This window comes from Pyrus communis, chromosome 9 (assembly GCF_963583255.1).
Source record: "Pyrus communis chromosome 9, drPyrComm1.1, whole genome shotgun sequence".
Taxonomy (NCBI): Eukaryota; Viridiplantae; Streptophyta; class Magnoliopsida; order Rosales; family Rosaceae; genus Pyrus; species Pyrus communis.
In genome coordinates this window covers 142,516-159,512 of record NC_084811.1, presented here as the reverse complement: position 1 = coordinate 159,512, position 16,997 = coordinate 142,516, and the positions used below count along the sequence as shown (strand labels likewise).

The following is a 16,997-nucleotide window of genomic DNA, read 5'->3' as shown; positions in this document are numbered from 1 at the left end:
TTGGTGTGTGCTTGTTACCTTTTGGGCAAGAAAGGGAGAGGATGGGTGTGTGGCAACTGACTCACTACACAAAGAAAGAGAAAGAAAAGATTCACTACTCAAAGAAAGAGAGAGAGAAAGGATGGAATTCTTCAGTGGGAAAGTGACTGATAAGTAAGAGCTAGCTAGCTAATGGATGAAATTGAAGTCATGAAGGGAAGGGATCATTCATTCCAACCGAAAACGAAAATTAGATACTATTTTATAGAAAAAGGAGAATAAGATAGACATGAGATGAGGTGAGAAGCAAAAGCAAGCTGGACAAAGCAAAAGCAAGCTGGACAAAGAGTGCGTATCCAAACAAACAAAAAGGACAGAGCCAAGGGGATACAGAATCAACTGATTTGCTTCTCATCACATACTTTTATTTCTCCAGATAAATAATGCATTGGTCACCAACCTACCCGATACGGAAATTATTCGCTTCTGTGGCATCTGTGAGCGTGTGTGGTGGTGTAACCCAAACCACCACACAGGTCCCCCCCCCCCCCCTCCTCCTATAGTCCATCCATTCAAACGCACTTTTTAACCTTGTCAATTAAATATTCTTTTTCATACAGCCACGGCCGCCGGTCCATCGCCCTTCTCCAGAATAACACCTTCTATGACTTGCCAGTGCATTGCAATCGTGGTGTGCACTGCTAATGAAAATATCATATATAATTAGTAATTATTATATATGAGATGTAATGATCAGGTCTTGATCATCATAACTGATATCATCTCATTGAAAAAACAAAAACATAATCATATTTTGTTACACCAGAACAAAAAAAAAAAAAAAAAAAAACTCGATTTTTATGTTAGGAAGCAACGTACATCTCAATTCTAATTTTATGATAAGGTCTTGATCATCGTAACCCGCATAATCTAATTGAACAAAAACAAAAACATAATCATCGTTTGTCACGTTGAAAAAAAAATACTCAAATTTCATGTTGGGAAGTGAATCACATCTCAATTTTAATTAATAATTTATAACCAAAATCAAAATGTGACTGAAAATAATATCAAAGTATCTCTTAGAATTAAGTTTCCCAAAGGAACATTATGTTCCTATACTCCGCAAAATAAATGTGAAATTAAACAAGTGGTGAGGCCTTATTCATCAAACAAACAACACCCTAATTATAAAATATTATGCACAATATTATACTGAGGTTGTTTTTCACTTTTCACTCCAGTGAGACCCTCAACACCTATAAAGGGGTGAGCGAAACTGCAGCTCAACAAGGACGTAAACCTCATCATAAACAATTGACCGGACTAAACAAAATGTCACATGTACAACCATCTAATCAGAATATATAGATATCTAGAAATTAATTAAATAAAAGAGAGTTTTAATAAAAATCCTGCGGTACTGTTCACTTTAACGAAAAACCACATTTTTACACTAAAAAGTCAAAACCTAGTACTATTCATTTTACCCTTTATTTTGTCCTTATCGTTAAAACTCAAAGTTTTCAAGCCATTTTCATTAGTTTTCCTTAAATAAAATGCATCGACATCAAAACCTAATCCTAATTTTCCCAAGAACAAGGACCACTTCCCAGAATATGTTTACTTTCCCACGACTCCCTCTTTGTTAGTCATCTTGTCATCACTAGTCTCAGTCACCAGTGCCATCTACCTTGTTAGGCAGATTTATCAACACTAAGGCCATCTCCAAACGAAGGATCCAGAAGGCTAAAAATAGCTCGAAAACCGTCTTCAACCGAGGGCTATGCCAAAGGGCCAAAAATACCCTAAAAACCGTCTCCAACCGAAGGCTAGGCCAGAGGGCTGGCCATCTTTAGCCAGCCAGCCAGCCCACTTTGATTTTTTTTTTCTTTCCATTTTTCTTCTTTTCACTTGCCCAGCCCGGTTCCCTTTTTGTGTTTTTGTTATTTCAGCCCACTTTAGGGCCTTCAATTTTTGGTGTCAACCCGTTTTTTTGTTTTTTTCTTAACATCCCGCCTTTTTTTTTTTTTTTAATTTCTAATTTTTTTCCTACACAATTTCTCACATATTTTTTCACCATTTCAGTCTGTCTTACCTCATTTTATTTCAATTCTTCACATTTCATACTTTAACCCTTTGGCCCTCGGTTGGAGATGGTTTTTTGTGACAGGGCTAAAACGAGCCCTTTGGCCCTCGGTTGGAGATGAAGGCAAACATGGCACTATACTGTTCATTAAAAGATTAATATCTTTGAGGGCCAGATGACTCGTTTTAGCCCTGTCACAAAAAATTGTCTCCAACCGAGGGTCAAAGGGCCAAACATAATTTTTTATTTAAATTTAAAAACTACAACAACTTAAATTCAAATCCAACAACAACTTAAATTTAAAAAGTTAAAAACTACATCTTATATTTAAAAACTACAACTTAAATTTAAAAACGGCGAATTAAATTTAAAAACTACAAATTAAATTTAAAAACAACATTAAATTGAATTTAAAAACTACAACAACTTAAATTTAATATCTATAATCAACTTCATCTTCATCATCCACCATTGTAGGAGTATAGTCATAGGTAAACAACTGACGCCGGGTCATAATTTCTTCTTTTTTTCTAATCAAAATAGGCCTTACTCATTGGAGTGTAATTCGAAGTGTTCCCTTCCATATTCTTATCATCCATCTCTTCTTGTATTTGTTTGGCCCATTCTTCATGCCTACTTTTCCTTTCTTCCATCTCAAGGGCATTTTGCTCCACCATTAATCGCAATGAGGCTGCCACTTCATGTTGAGCGGCGTAATCATCATTTGCCTTACCCTTTTCCTTCAACCTTCGTGCCTTGTTTCATCCCATAGCCCTAGGTATGTAACCTTCACCCGAAGACAGATTTTCTACCCTTGTTTGTTGAATGGTTGGAGATCCATCTTCATCCATATATGCAGCTGAGGATGCAGTTCCGAACACCGGCGTAGGAGCTCTATGTGGTGGATCTTCAAATAACATCCATCCTTTACAAATTTCCCAACAAATGTGAAACTGAAAGAGTTTCGAGCTGTTCTTCATATACAATTCATCCGCTTAGCGTACCTAAAAAAAAATTAAAGAAAATTAATTTATGAAATTAACTGTAATTTAATTAAATATTTAAAATAAATTGTGAAAACACTCACTTTGTCGTAGTAATTAGCGCTGCTTTCATGTCTACTTGCGGCTGTTAATAATGCTTGATGCCATTTGTTCAAACTTGGCTGAAGATGTTTCTTTCATTTTGAAGAACAACTCTTGTGGTTTCGAATATTCACTGGAGTGGTGCATTCATAGAACTCTAAGTATTTTTTGGACACACGAGTCTAAACACTGTCATTTGCTTGACGATTCCCCTTCACACTATCTTCCGACACCCATCTATAAGCCTTGCAAAGAGCTTCATCTTCTTTTCGGATCCAAGCCCTACCTTTCATTACAGACGAGGTCATTTGAAAATTATTGAAAAAATTGAAGGATAGATTTTTGAAAAAGGAAAGAAAATATAAGAATTGAAATGGTGTAGGAATGGTGAATGAATGGTTTGGGTATTTATAGGAAAAAAAATAGAATTTTTGAGAATTAAAAAAAAAAAAAAATTTGAATCCAACGGTAACTGGCGCTAGCTAGCAACGGCTAGCTGACGTCAGCTAGCCGTTGGATTCAAATTTCTTTTTAAGCATTATTGTCGGTTATGTTTTTTCTGGCCAGCCCTCCAGCCTTTTGCCCATTTCAAATTCTGTGGGGCCCTTTCAAATTTCGTGGGGCCCTCTCAAATTCCACTAGCCCTCTAGCCTAGCCCTCGGTTGGAGACGGTTTTCGGGCTATTTTCGGCCCTTTGGCCCTCTGGACCTTTCGATTGGAGATGGCCTAAGGCGATCTCCAACCAAACAAGGGCTAGAGCGCTCGTTTTAGCCTTTTGACCCTCCAAGATATTAATATTTTAATGAACAATTCATAACTATATTTGCCTTCATCTTCAACCGAGGGTCATAAGGCTCGTTTTAGCCATGTCACCAAAAACCATCTCCAACAGAGGGCCAAAGAGCCTTAGGGCCAAACATAATTTATTATTTAAATTTAAAAACTACAACTTATGTTTAAAAACTACAACTTAAATTTAAAAACTATAACAACTTAAATTTATAGGGAAAAAATGAGAATTTTTTAATATTTTTTTACAAATTTTGGCCAAAATAAATTCAAATTCAAATCCAACGGCTAGTTGATGTCATGCTGACGTCCACTAGCCGTTGGATTTGGATTTTTTTTTACTATAAATAGGATTGATATTGGACTATAATTCACACACGAATTCAATCTATTTCATTTCAATCTATTTCAATTCAATTTCTTTCAATTCAAGTTTACAATGAATTCCAACTTTGGATCCTATTCGAATTCCAACTGAGGTCCTCATCCAATTCCAAATTGAAAGAAAAATGGGTGCAGATGAGATGAGAAGATGAGGAGTCTGATGAAGAAGATGAAGCATGGCGCAACACACAATATGTAGCAGTCATGGCTGCGGCCAAAGTGTGTCAGCCAACCGAGGAATAACCTTAATGGGGTGGCTCTATTGCTGGTTGCTCTTACAAACCATGAAACAGAGCGATGATGCATGCCAATCTGATGAACAACTACTTCAACCCCAACTCGGTGTACATAGAAGATGATTTCAGACGTCACTTCCAGATGATGTGTCATGTCTTCGAGCGTGTACTTCATAATGTTTATTAGGTCAATCCATATTTTCAATAGAAGCTGGACAGAGCAGGCCCCTATGGTTTTTCACCTCATTAGAAGGTTATTGTTGCACTACAAATGATGACATATGGCTCCTCAACTGATTCGATGGATGAAACTCATGATATTAGTTGAGTCTACATGCCTTGATACTTTTATTGAATTTTGTAACACAATTGTTCAGCTTTACAAAGAGAAGTACCTCCGCGAGCCAAATTAAGAAGATCTGGATTGTCTCATTCGCAAAGCTGAAAACCGTGGGTTTCCAGGCATGATAGGGTCATTAGATTGCATGCATTGGAATTGAAATAATTGTCCCACTGGATGGCAAAAATGCTTTAGTGGAAGGTCAAGAAAGCCAACTATTGTGTTAGAGGTCGTTGCCTTGTATGACACATGGATCTGACATACTTTATTTGGAGTATCTGGATCCCAAAATGACATTACAGTTCTAAGGCGTTCACCCATCTTCAATAACTTGACGAAAGGTAAATCACCTCAACTTGACTACTACATCAACAACCGTCAATACAATATGGGGTATTACTTAGCAGATGACATCTACCCAAAGTGGGCAACACTTGTCCAAGCAATTCTAAACCCTAAAAATGACGCCGAAAAATGTTTTACCTTACACCAAGAGGCATACTGGAAAGATGTTGAGAGAGCTTTTGGTGTTCTACAAGTACAGTGGAAGATCATCAAGGAACCGGCAAGAGGGTGGAGTTGAGAAAATTTGGACTCCAACATGATGTCTTGCATCATATTACACAATATGATTGTGGAGGATGAGCGATATGGGTATATTGATGGAGAGTCCGATGATGACTAAGAGGATCCGAATAGGTCAAGAAAGGCTTGTGCAAAAATATATGATGGGCCTAATTTGCCTTTCAATCCAAGAATTGGTAGTATATCTATAAATGAGTACATGAGTCACTATAGGATGATACGTTCATGTGCCATAAACAAGTACCTACATCAGGATCTTGTTACACATCTTTGGGTCAAAAGAAGCATGGAGTAGGTGTTTAAGTTTTATGTTCTTAAATATTTTTAAAAATATTGTTTAAGTTTCATGTTATTAAATGTTTTTTTATGTTGTATAATTTGTATGTTGGTTAATATTATTTAATGTTGTTTCATATTGTTTAATGTTACTTAATTTAATTTAATGTTGTATAATGGCTTAGGAAGTTATAGGAAAAAAATAGAATTTAAAAAATATACGAAACAAATTTTGTAAAATAGAAGTTATTGAAATAAAAATAGAATTTAAAAAAAAATATGAAACAAATTTTGTAAAATAGAAGTTATAGGAAAAAAATAGAATTTAGAAAAAATACAAAACAAATTTTGTAAAATAGAAGTTATAGGAAAAAAATAGAATTAAAAAAAAATATGAAACAAATTTTGTAAAATAGAAGTTATAGGAAAAAAATAGAATTTAGAAAAAATACAAAACAAATTTTGTAAAATAGAAGTTATAGGAATTTTTTTTGGTAAAAAATAAAAAAAATAAAACTGCAAAAAAAATAAAAATAAATAAATAACGGCTAGCTGACGTCAACTAGCCGTTGCATTTGAAATTTGGCATGGAATTTATGTCGGATATAATCGACAGGAATATATTTATATTAAATATATTCATGTCGGTTATATCCGACAGAAATGCTCAATTTTCGAGCCCAGCCTGGGGCTGGTTGGCTGACTCATTTGGACCAGCCGGTTGGCCCTTTGGCCTTTTTAGATTATGTGGGGCCCACAAACCATCTGGCATGGCCCTAGGTTGGAGACGGTTTTCGAGCTAATTTCGACTATCTGGACACTTTGGTTGGAGATGACTTAAGTGTCGAAAGGGCTTCTTTCCCCGATTGTGCACTTTTGGGTTGGCATAATTCTGTCCTTACGAGAGTAAGACTAAACTAAACAAAATTCTTCCTTATAAATACAAGGGTTGTATCATCTCTTTAACTCAGCATCTTGTTTTTCACTTCTTTTTGATATTGTTTTTGTTTTTTCGACTTGTTTTAATCATAACTATTACTCTATACAGTACAAAAGATTAAAGATCAAATACTTCTTCAGAAGAAAGAAAAATACGATCATACTGGAGACAAGCTTATTAACAAGCCATGTGTATATATACACACACACCATCTTGAACATAGAGAATGATTTAGAAAACTAGAATCCCTTCTTACATGTGACATATATTAGAAAGAGATATTCAAATTTAAATCAGATTATTCAATTAAAGGGTTGAAAAAACCATTTCAGTTATATTTTCAACTACTCTCTCAACACCAACATATGCAAAAGGGTCATAACTATTTGCATATAGGTATAGCAGTACACATGAACACAAGCTTACTAAGATCATTATTTTGAATCATTATAGAGGCCCCCAAGATCCTTTTACCTTAATCCAACTTAGCGGTGATCAATAGCGTTCTCTGGGTGCTCCAATGTTTATTTGGAATTTGCTCCGACAAAGAAACACGAAAAATTTAACATATGAAAATTCATATGTCAATTTACATAGGATTAACATATCAGTTGAAGTTTATTCCTATCTTCAAATTTGAATACTTGACATTCCACTTAAAATTTGACATCTTCGTTGGACCATTTAAATCTCGATTCCCAGAGAGAGAGTTCCAGATTAATTATGCACCTCTCCACCCTCTCTCTCTCTCTCTCTCTAAGACGTCACTGACTTCCACCCCCCCCCAAAAAAAAATCCCCTTTTTTTGGTCCATCAATGGACTGACCTTTTCCATCGAATCCGAACGAAGTTTGAATTGAACGAAACCTGAAAATCCCGAGATTCCCAGAGAGAAAGTTCCAGAGGAGAAGGAGAGAAGGAGGAGCCCAACTTTGGATAGGTCTAGATATGCGAAGGCGATTTTTGAGACGTTGAAATCCAACAACCCTTGTGGGTGAATGAACTTGTCGAAGGGGATTATTGGGCCCCAATTGGATTAGATCTTGGTGGAGCAGAAAGAGAATAGAGCAGAGAGAGACTCGAGGGAGTTAGTCCCCGCAAATCTCATGGTTCTCGACGGGTCTTATTAACGAGGGAGTTAATCCTTGCTTGTCCCCTTTAATCTCATTTTTAACTTATTCTCTCCACTTAACAAACACAAGATTATGTTAATATGTAGTCTAGTCCAGAGACTGTTTGTGAGGCCAAACAAATGAACCCTTTGTGGTTTGTGCCTCCGCTCTGCCAGTAGTGAAGGAGAAGAAGGGCGTTGGATGCTAGAATATTGAATGTTTGATAATCAGTTTTAGTTAAGTGTTTGGTGAGATAAAAAAAAATACAGGTTTTTTTGTTCAAGAAAAAAAAAAATTACAGGTTTTGATATTGTATTGTGCCGCGTAGAATAAAGGCTCGTGACCGTTCAAGGCCCAAATATTGTCCGTCCCGGCGCGGCAATTCCAGTTACCGCTCAAATGCAATGGCATTCAGGCGCGAAAATCAAAATCCACCCTAAGCGGGAATTTTAAGGCAAACCAATTTGGCGGGAGAAAGAAAAATTATGACAATTAGGAAAAAGAAATTTATCCCAAAAAGCAGAAAAAGAGGAAATTAAATCGCCCTGGAAATCATTTTACACTATTTAGAGAAAAGAAATTTGTTAGCTCTTGGATCAAAAACTTGTTAATCTATTTATCTAATTGCCGCTCTCTGCCTCCACTACCGTTGCCTTTTCTTTTCCAGAAAACAAAAAAATCTCAAAGAAGGTTTTTTGTTTGTGAATATTTATCCGAAAAGCCATTACTTCTCTCTCGTTAGGGTTTCGGAGTCTTATCTCGTTTTTCTTCCTAATCCCCAATCCAATTGACACAAACAGCGCCTTTACCCGTCCTGTCCAACTTCCGTGGGAGTTCGGGATTCGTATCTGTGGATTTCATCTGGGGTTTGACTGAATCGGACTTTTCTAGCTCTAAGCTCTTAAGAATGATGTGTGAAGTGGCGGTAATCGACGGCGGAGATGACCCGAGCAGCCAGAAATCTACCAACCAAGATCATGTGAGGAAGACCCAGAAGCGAAAGAGGGCTAGTTTGGACCCAGAATGTTTGGGAGTCGAGGCGAAAAGGGCGAAGATTGAATCTTTTCGCAAGCAGCTTGATGGGTTGTTTGGGTACTACAAGGAAGTGATGGATCAGAAATTAGATTTGGATCCGAAGCAGTATGGGAACAATGTGAATTCGGTCATTGGGGCTTTGATCGAAGAGAGTGGCCTGCCATTGTCCAAGCTTGTTGAGGAGGTCTTCGACAAGGTCAAGAACGGCAATGAGGTTCTTGGGAATGTGACTTTGGCCTATGTGAAGAGCATTGTGCTCTTTGTTGGGCAAAGAGTGATGTACGGCGTGCCAAATGTTGATGCTGATGTGTTGGAGGACGAGTCCGAGTCCTGTCTTTGGTGTTGGGAGGTAATGTTTGTATAGTTTTGACTTTTTGTCAAGATTCAATATTTGCCCATCTATTTTGTGTATTTTCCTGAATTTGTGGTGATATATTTATGAATTTGTGTTGTTCTTATTGGGTATGTTTTTGTTCATGTGAAATTGTATTTAGATTGCTGTTTAGGTCTGAATTTAATTGCTGTTCCGTTGTGAGCTTTAATGTGGTGCTTGGAGAGAAAAACTGCATACCCTGGTAGTTTAACTTTGTTTCTGAATATTTGGCAATTCTATGTTCACCCATAGTTTTTTTCTCTTTTGAGATGTTGCCTATAGCTACTGCTTGCTTGTTGCTTGCGTATTGTTGGGCCGCCTACTAATTGTTGCTGTTTGTGAACTTTCTATGCTGCAGTATTTATCTTATCTTTGATTTAATAAGTTATTATGTTTTCTTATGTATTATTTAGACAAGAGATGTAAAGTTGATGCCAGCATCTGTGCGAGGAGTATTGAATATTAGGCGTACTTGTCGAAGAAAAATCCATGAGAGGGTTACTGCTGTTTCTGGTATATATATGCTTCCTTACATAGATGGCTGGTTTTGGTTTGCTTATGCAGTCCTTACTAATAATGAGCAGGGATGCAATGTATTTTATCTTTGTTGTGTTTAGTTTTGCAATACATGAATCACATGAAGGTTGTCACCACAAAACAGATTGCTTCATCTAATTCTTATTGTCAACATAATTATTGTCTCCAGCGGCATTCTCTGTCGCTGTGGTACCAATATATTCTTTAAAATCTTGTAATCTTGATCTAGTTGTATTCCCTGTCTTCTGTGTTTTTGTAATTTAAGTGCTTGCTGAGGCTATATATATACCGAGGAAAAAAAATCATGTTATGCTTTCTCATATGCACATAATGTATCTGGCTTGAAGACTACTTGTGATGTGACTAGCCATGCATAAACACTTCTTGATTTCTAACGTAAACTGAGAGATGAAGGGTTCTGGGGTCGAGGGGTAGTCTTTCATTTACTTAATACAGATTTTGGGGTCAGACAAGGATAGGATCAGAGAAAGTGTGCTTGTACCCGAACTGAAAAGAGGGAAACAAAGTGGAAACTAGAAAAGAGGATGATGCAGACAATAAAGACAGGAAGGGACTACTTACATTCATCTGCTTTAGGTTGATATTTCCAATTAACTATCATAACATTTTATAACGCTTCTTAAGGGGCATGGTCCCATATTATACGGATTATCTTTCCCAATTATAGATTTTATTTCTTTATTCTTTATAGGGTATTGACATACCACTGAGAAATAAAATGAATAAGAGTGTAGAGTAATTAAAACTGATGCAAAGTAGTACGCACCAACCTTTTCTGCCTGCTGAATCGCTGATCATGTTTCTTCAACTTTGGGAACTCTCGTCTAGTGTCTTGTTAGTTATACACTATGTGCACTTGAATTCACTTCAGCTCACTGAAGAAGGTTTATCTAATTCATTTTCATGTGGCTATGAAATGAAATAAAAGTTGGTTTTTCTTTGTACATGACTCCAGGAAGACTTGAACCGTTGTGCACCTTTAATTCCTACACTGTCATCTTCATTAAGTTCTTTCGTGTTTTTATTGTAAGATGAGTCACTGACATATATATTTATGTTAGCAATGACAATGGCGCTACAAAATTCCGAGAGCGATCAAAATTACATACATGACCTGACGAAGGCATCAGAACAGCTTGATAAAGCGCTGTCTGAGGAAAAGATTCGATCGTTAATCGATCGCTTATCAGTGAAAAATGGTGCAGACATGTATGTATATTCTGCGAGTATCAGTAAGAGTGTTTCTATTTTACATTTTATATTCATTAAGGTCTTTATTTTGTTTACCTATTTGTCGTAGGGCAAAGAAGGAAGCAAAAAGAGAAGAAAAACTACTAATGAAACAAATGGAGAGAGATAAACGAGAGGCTGAGAAAGAGAAAAAAAAATTGGAACGTGAGCGTCAAAAGGAAGAGTTGCAAAGTGTAAGTTATTTTTTGATACCTTTTGTGTTTCCTAGTTGTAATGTCATGAAATTTAGAAGTATTTCAGGAGAAAGAGTTAAAGCGGCTGCAAGGGGAGTCAGAAAAAGATGGAAAGCGTCGTGAAAAAGAAGAGTCTGAAATGAGGAAACTGCAGAGGAAGCAGCAAGAAGATGCTGAAAGAGAACAACGCCATCGAGAAAAGGAAGAAGCTGAATTGAAAAAAAAACTTTCCATAAAAAAACAAGCTTCAATTATGGAACGGTTTGTCAAAAGAAGTAAAACCAGCTCAGCGTGCCAGAATGACCAGTTCCCAACTAAAACAATTGTCTCTGAATCATTGAGTAAAAACAGTGAAAATATGCCTGATGTAGTCACTCAGTCAATGGACAGCACTCTTTCATCTAATGTAGAGATTAATGCCGAGGATGTACGCAGGTTGGTATTATCAATATTCAAACCATATATCAATAAAGATGTATTCGTCTCAAAGTGAGATAGTTTCTTCACATATTGCAGGTCACACTTGTCTTCTTGGCGTCACATTGGTCATTATATTTGTTCAAACAGAAACCAACACTGGGGCCGACGTCAGAAGCCTAAGACTGAACTAGTTAAGGAACTCAAGCTTACAACCAGTAAAGAGCTAGTTCATGTGGACGATTTAAGCACTGAGAAACTAGCTGATAGATGGGGAGAACAAGTTTCTAATGATAAATCATGTCAGATTAATACAGATTGTTCTCTTGCTGCTGTTAAAATATGCAAGCGGGGAAAACAGCTTTTACAATTTGATAAAAGCTGTAGACCTGCATTTTATGGTATATGGCCTAAGAAAAGGTGAGTTAATCTCCTTCATGGATTTTGTTTTTGGAGTGTGAGACTTACGTGAGATATTTTAAGAACATATTGTATGGCTCAAGGTCTATAACAGTCAACCTGCACAGTGTCTCCACTTTTTGATCATTTAACTTTAATGACTGCTTGAAGTTTCAGAAAGCACATATCGTTTGTCAATCGTCAAGTAAGTTTTTGGGAACATGCCAATGTTGACATATAACCCACAGGCTGGCACATAGTCTGTTTATATTTGTGTCTTTCTGTAGCTGACCCTGATTAGTTGGTATCACATTTTTATTGAACACTTTTAATTGGAAATTCTTGGGCACAAAGGTAAAAGGGAAGCAAGAAATTACATCATTTGAGTACTTTACAAGTTTTATTTGTCTATTTGTATCTAAATTTATGTAGTGTATATTTTGTAAGGGAATTGTTTTTCGCACTCCAAAAACTCATTTTGCACTCCAAATTTTCTATAAATAGAAAGAACAATACACTTGTGAGGAGTGTAGAAAGAGATTTTTGGAGTGCTAATAACAGTTCCCTTTTGTAAATTTCATTTTTGTTGTCTTTTTATGCAGTAATGAAATTAAATCATGACATTTTGTCTTATGTGATGTCTAGAATGCTTAACTGCTGTGTGCTCAAATATGACACTGATCGTTTTTATTGTAATGTTGTCTTTCAGTCGTGTTGTTGGACCTTGCCACCCTTTTAGGAGGGACCCAGACTTGGATTATGATGTTGATAGCGATGAGGAGTGGGAAGAGGTAATATGACTCTTTTCATACAATGTAGTTGATATGTAGGAGATGATTGTCACTAATGACTCTGTCATTATCCAGGAGGAGCCTGGTGAAAACCTCTCAGATTGTGATAAAGACGATGAAGAAAGCTTGGAAGAGGGGTGTTCAAAACCTGATGATGAAGATGAAGGTGAAGATGGCTTTCTTGTACCTGACGGGTATCTCTCGGAAAATGAGGTGAGAAACTGTGATTGGTTGACGTTGTGAAGTTACTTTTCACCCTTATGATAATGCTTTGGATGATCATTGTGTATGTCCACCAAAATTTGGTGGTTGTGCTTGTGTCCGTATGAAAGCCATTGCCATAGAGTAATTCCATGGGCATAACATTTCCTTTCCGAATCTTTCTCGGTTCTGCCTGTTATTGATGAGTGAAATGTTGTCCATTCTCCTCATTTAAATTACCTTTATATGAAAGTATCTATTTGTGAAACTTGCTATTTTATGCATGCAGGGTGTACAAGTGGACAGGATGGAAACTGATACAACATTTGAGGAAACCAGAAGCTCACCCAGAATTAAGCAAGATTTAGAGAGTGAAAAATTCTCTATATTGCTTCGACAGCAAAAATATTTAGGAAATTTGACAGAACGTGCTCTTCAGAAAAATCAGCCTTTAATTATATCAAATTTGGCGCATGACAAGGTCTCTTTGGTAAAGGCTGAAGATCTTAATGGTACTCTTAAGCTGGAACAGATGTGCTTGCAAGCTCTGAGTATGCATGTATTTCCTGGTCACTCACATGTGGAGATATCAGTTGATGGCATACAAGAAGACAACCAAGAAGTTTGTCTTTTAAGTGGCAGTCGCTGTATTAAATCAACCTCTGCTGTGACAGCTATACCAGAATCAGATTTGCCTACAATCGTAAGTAGTGAATTTGTTTCTACGGTTTAATTCAGAAACCTTTTATGAGATTGTTTCCAGTTTACATGTGCTGTTTCATTGGTACTGCATCCTAAACTTAGTATTAGTTTAAAGTGAAAAACTAAAAGGAGTGGTTGGGGATAGCTTCATAAATAATTTTGCTTTGTTTAAACCTGTTTCTTAATGGTGCCAACGGTTGGCTAATAAGAATAATCTTTGCAATTTTCAGGTTTCTGTCATTCAATCATGCTCACAGAGCATCAATAAGGTGTTACAAACTTTGCAACACAAGTTCCCAGCTGCATCAAAGTCTCAGTTAAGGAATAAAGTGCGTGAGATATCGGATTTTGTGGATAACCGCTGGCAGGTTAATGACTCATGACTCGGTTGAGTGCCATTCCGGCTCCTTTCAAGATCCACTTGCGCACACACATGCACAGACACATGCGAAGTCTTGAATATTTGAGATCTTGCAGTTTTGTCTTTTGGGAGTGAGATATGCCTCTTTGGCTCAGTCTAATATATGTAAGAAGTTATGGTTTGCTAATATACGGTCATCTTAATGCAGGTGAAGAAAGAAATTTTGGAGAAAGTTGGCTTGTCAATATCTCCTGGTATGGGTAACCGTGTTCAGATAAATGGTGTTTACCATCATGAACCTGGTTAATGTATTCATTTGAGACTAATATTCATCTGTGATTAGCAGAAAAGAGTGCTGGGCGGAGCAAGAGTATAGCTATGTTTTTCTCGAAAAGGTGCTTGCCGCCTGCTGGTAAAAGCTTTAATCCTAATGAAAATTCACCTCAGCTAGCTGGGAAGGCAAGTTCTGCAGAAGGGCATCAGAGTTGCACGTAGGAACATCTGTAGCCTCTTGTTTTAGTTACCCATAATGTTATGTAATATACGGGACGGGTTACATGGCTGTGTTTTGGTGAGTGGCATGTTATGTATGCTAATACTATTTACTAGCAGCATGTATCTCTGAAATCCCATGTAGTATAGATGGGGTTTGATGTAAAATCTGTGTCTGAGAATTCAGATAGCAAAACAGAATTCACTGGCGTTCCATTACCGGTGGTAGAAATTTTTTCTGGGTTTGTATTTACAGCTGGATAATACTAGTAATCCTCCTACTAGTAATCTTGTTTTGGGACTATTGAGGAAAGTTTTAAGGAGAAAGAGAAATAAGCGGGTTGAAATGAAGAGATGTATGTATCTACTAGTGATTGACTTTTCAACATAATAAGTAAATTTTGGGGTGGTTAGTGAGTAATTAATTAAAGGAAAATTAACGAAAAGTTAAATTTTTTTTTTAAATTTTAATGAAAAAGAGCAAATAAAGGTTTAGTGAATAGTATTAAGAAAAGATAAAAATGTGTTTTTTCGTCAGTACCGAAGGTATTTTGTTAAAACTTTTGTTAATTAATGAGTATCATTCTTGTATATTAAGAGAGTGGCAATCATATATGTATGGATTCGTAATGGGTAGTGGCTGGGTGGGTTATTGGTGGAAAAGCATTGACAATGAATGAATTTTGAGGATGCTTTTGTCCCAGAAGATTTAAAGCAGCAAAAGCATAAGTCAAACCAATTTTCCTTGCTTGCTTTGTAGACTGACCGACTTGTCGTCGACAACAAAATTGAATTGGAAGGAAAAGACAGGTGGGAGATTGTGGCTTTTTTCTTCTTCTCTACCCACCACTACCAGTCTACCAGTACCAGACAACTGATCCGACCCATTGCTGCCGATTGGTTTTACTACTACTTGTTTATCTTTGGGAATTGTCCACCTTTTCAAGGCCTTAAATGGAAATGCCTCTTCATGAATTTCGGCTGCAATTTTCTGTTTATATTGTATGATTTTGTTTTCTGTCAATGATTAGACTGGATTAGATTCAATCTTCTATATTCTATCATTCTGTTTTGCTCCAAATCCAAATCCAACTCTCCAACTCCAACGCTGGCTGCTGCTACTTTCTCTGTAGTTTCGCCCCTTAATACCATTTCATTTTTTATTTTGTTTACCAAAAGAAAAGCCCATCAATTTGTAACACTTGTACGATGACTTTGTATGTTGTATATGTTTACATGTGGTTCACCTTGCAACAATACGGAGATGATACAAAGCCGGTCTGTGCATAATCAACGCCATTAACCATGGGATATTGCTATCGTGCTGTTGTTGTGGGAACGTGGCTGAACCTTGAGCTTTGAATCACTTTTGTAATAGAATAAACTGCTGGAAACAAAGAAGGAATGAAGGGAGAGAGAATTACCAAGGCAGAGAATCCTAGTCCGTAGAGGTAATTTACATTTTTTTGATTATCTCTGTATAGAATGGGTCTCACCTCATCATGAAACAAAAGTTTAATGATTTCTCTCGTCTCATATTTTGTTGACATGAAAAATGACGCCATGACCTAGTGGTTGTGTTATGTTCATTGTTTTTCTTTACTTTTGACATAGTTTTAGTGCATTAAACTATTAATTATTTAAAGAGGACAATTAATGAGAACTAAAACTCCACAAGATCACACAAATATGAGTATTTTTCGCCGTTACGAATTGCATGTTATGTTCATGGTTCACCACATACCTATTTATCCCTAATTCTAGCTCAATTTACAAGCACACGTGGCTCCTAAACTCTTCCGGTCAATTTTATTTTATTTTAGCAAACGATATTATCTTAACTATGAGCTAAGGGATTGGATTAAGCCTTACAATGAGCTAGTAATAATGTGATTCAAATTTACTTTTAACGAGAATCGGACCGAATATCTCTCACTTGCAAGTTTCTTTGTGAAAATTTTACCCTAATTATTGTTAGCAACCTAATTAATGGCCAACCACACAAATGTATATGTATATGGAAAATACTCTTCGCACACCTTTTTGATATAATATAAGCGTGCACTCCCCTTGTTTGGATAAGAAATTAAAGCTATGTGGTCAATTTAGAAATGGTTTTTATCATAAATAGTCCTTGAAATTGATCCATCTTATCAAGATGGTATTTGAAATTGAAAACAATCAAGGTAGCCCCTAAAAATGAGTGTTGCAAACCAATGTGATCATTCCGTCACAATTCGGTCAAAATTTCTGTAATGTGCTATCCACTCAAATCCAATTCTCCACAAACGAGACCACTAGGTGATGAGCATATATATGCGTGTGTATGTTTTTTTTCTTTTCTTAGAGAAAATTGAAGTTATTTCATTCGATAATTGAAAATTTTAAAAACTTTAACTTTTGAAGTTTTTGAGTCGAGAGGTTTTGGA

The 16,997-nt window shown here is 36.5% G+C and overlaps 1 protein-coding gene across 2 annotated transcripts; it reads left to right on the top strand.

Annotated features, from left to right (window-relative positions):
* Positions 1-8,406: 8,406 nt before the first annotated feature.
* On the top strand, positions 8,407-14,903 carry LOC137745398 (chromatin assembly factor 1 subunit FAS1). Of its 2 annotated transcripts, none has more exons than XM_068485349.1 (12): positions 8,407-9,199; positions 9,637-9,736; positions 10,843-10,990; positions 11,082-11,205; positions 11,273-11,640; positions 11,722-12,042; positions 12,731-12,812; positions 12,888-13,025; positions 13,303-13,716; positions 13,946-14,083; positions 14,285-14,330; positions 14,420-14,903. In XM_068485349.1, exons 1-12 carry the CDS (start codon positions 8,723-8,725, stop codon positions 14,569-14,571), a joined length of 2,508 nt encoding a protein of 835 aa, XP_068341450.1. In that variant the 5' UTR covers positions 8,407-8,722; the 3' UTR covers positions 14,572-14,903. The 2 variants fall into 2 exon arrangements, with proteins under 2 accessions (XP_068341450.1, XP_068341451.1); XM_068485350.1 differs by having other exon boundaries at positions 8,409-9,199; positions 14,423-14,903.
* Positions 14,904-16,997: the final 2,094 nt, after the last annotated feature.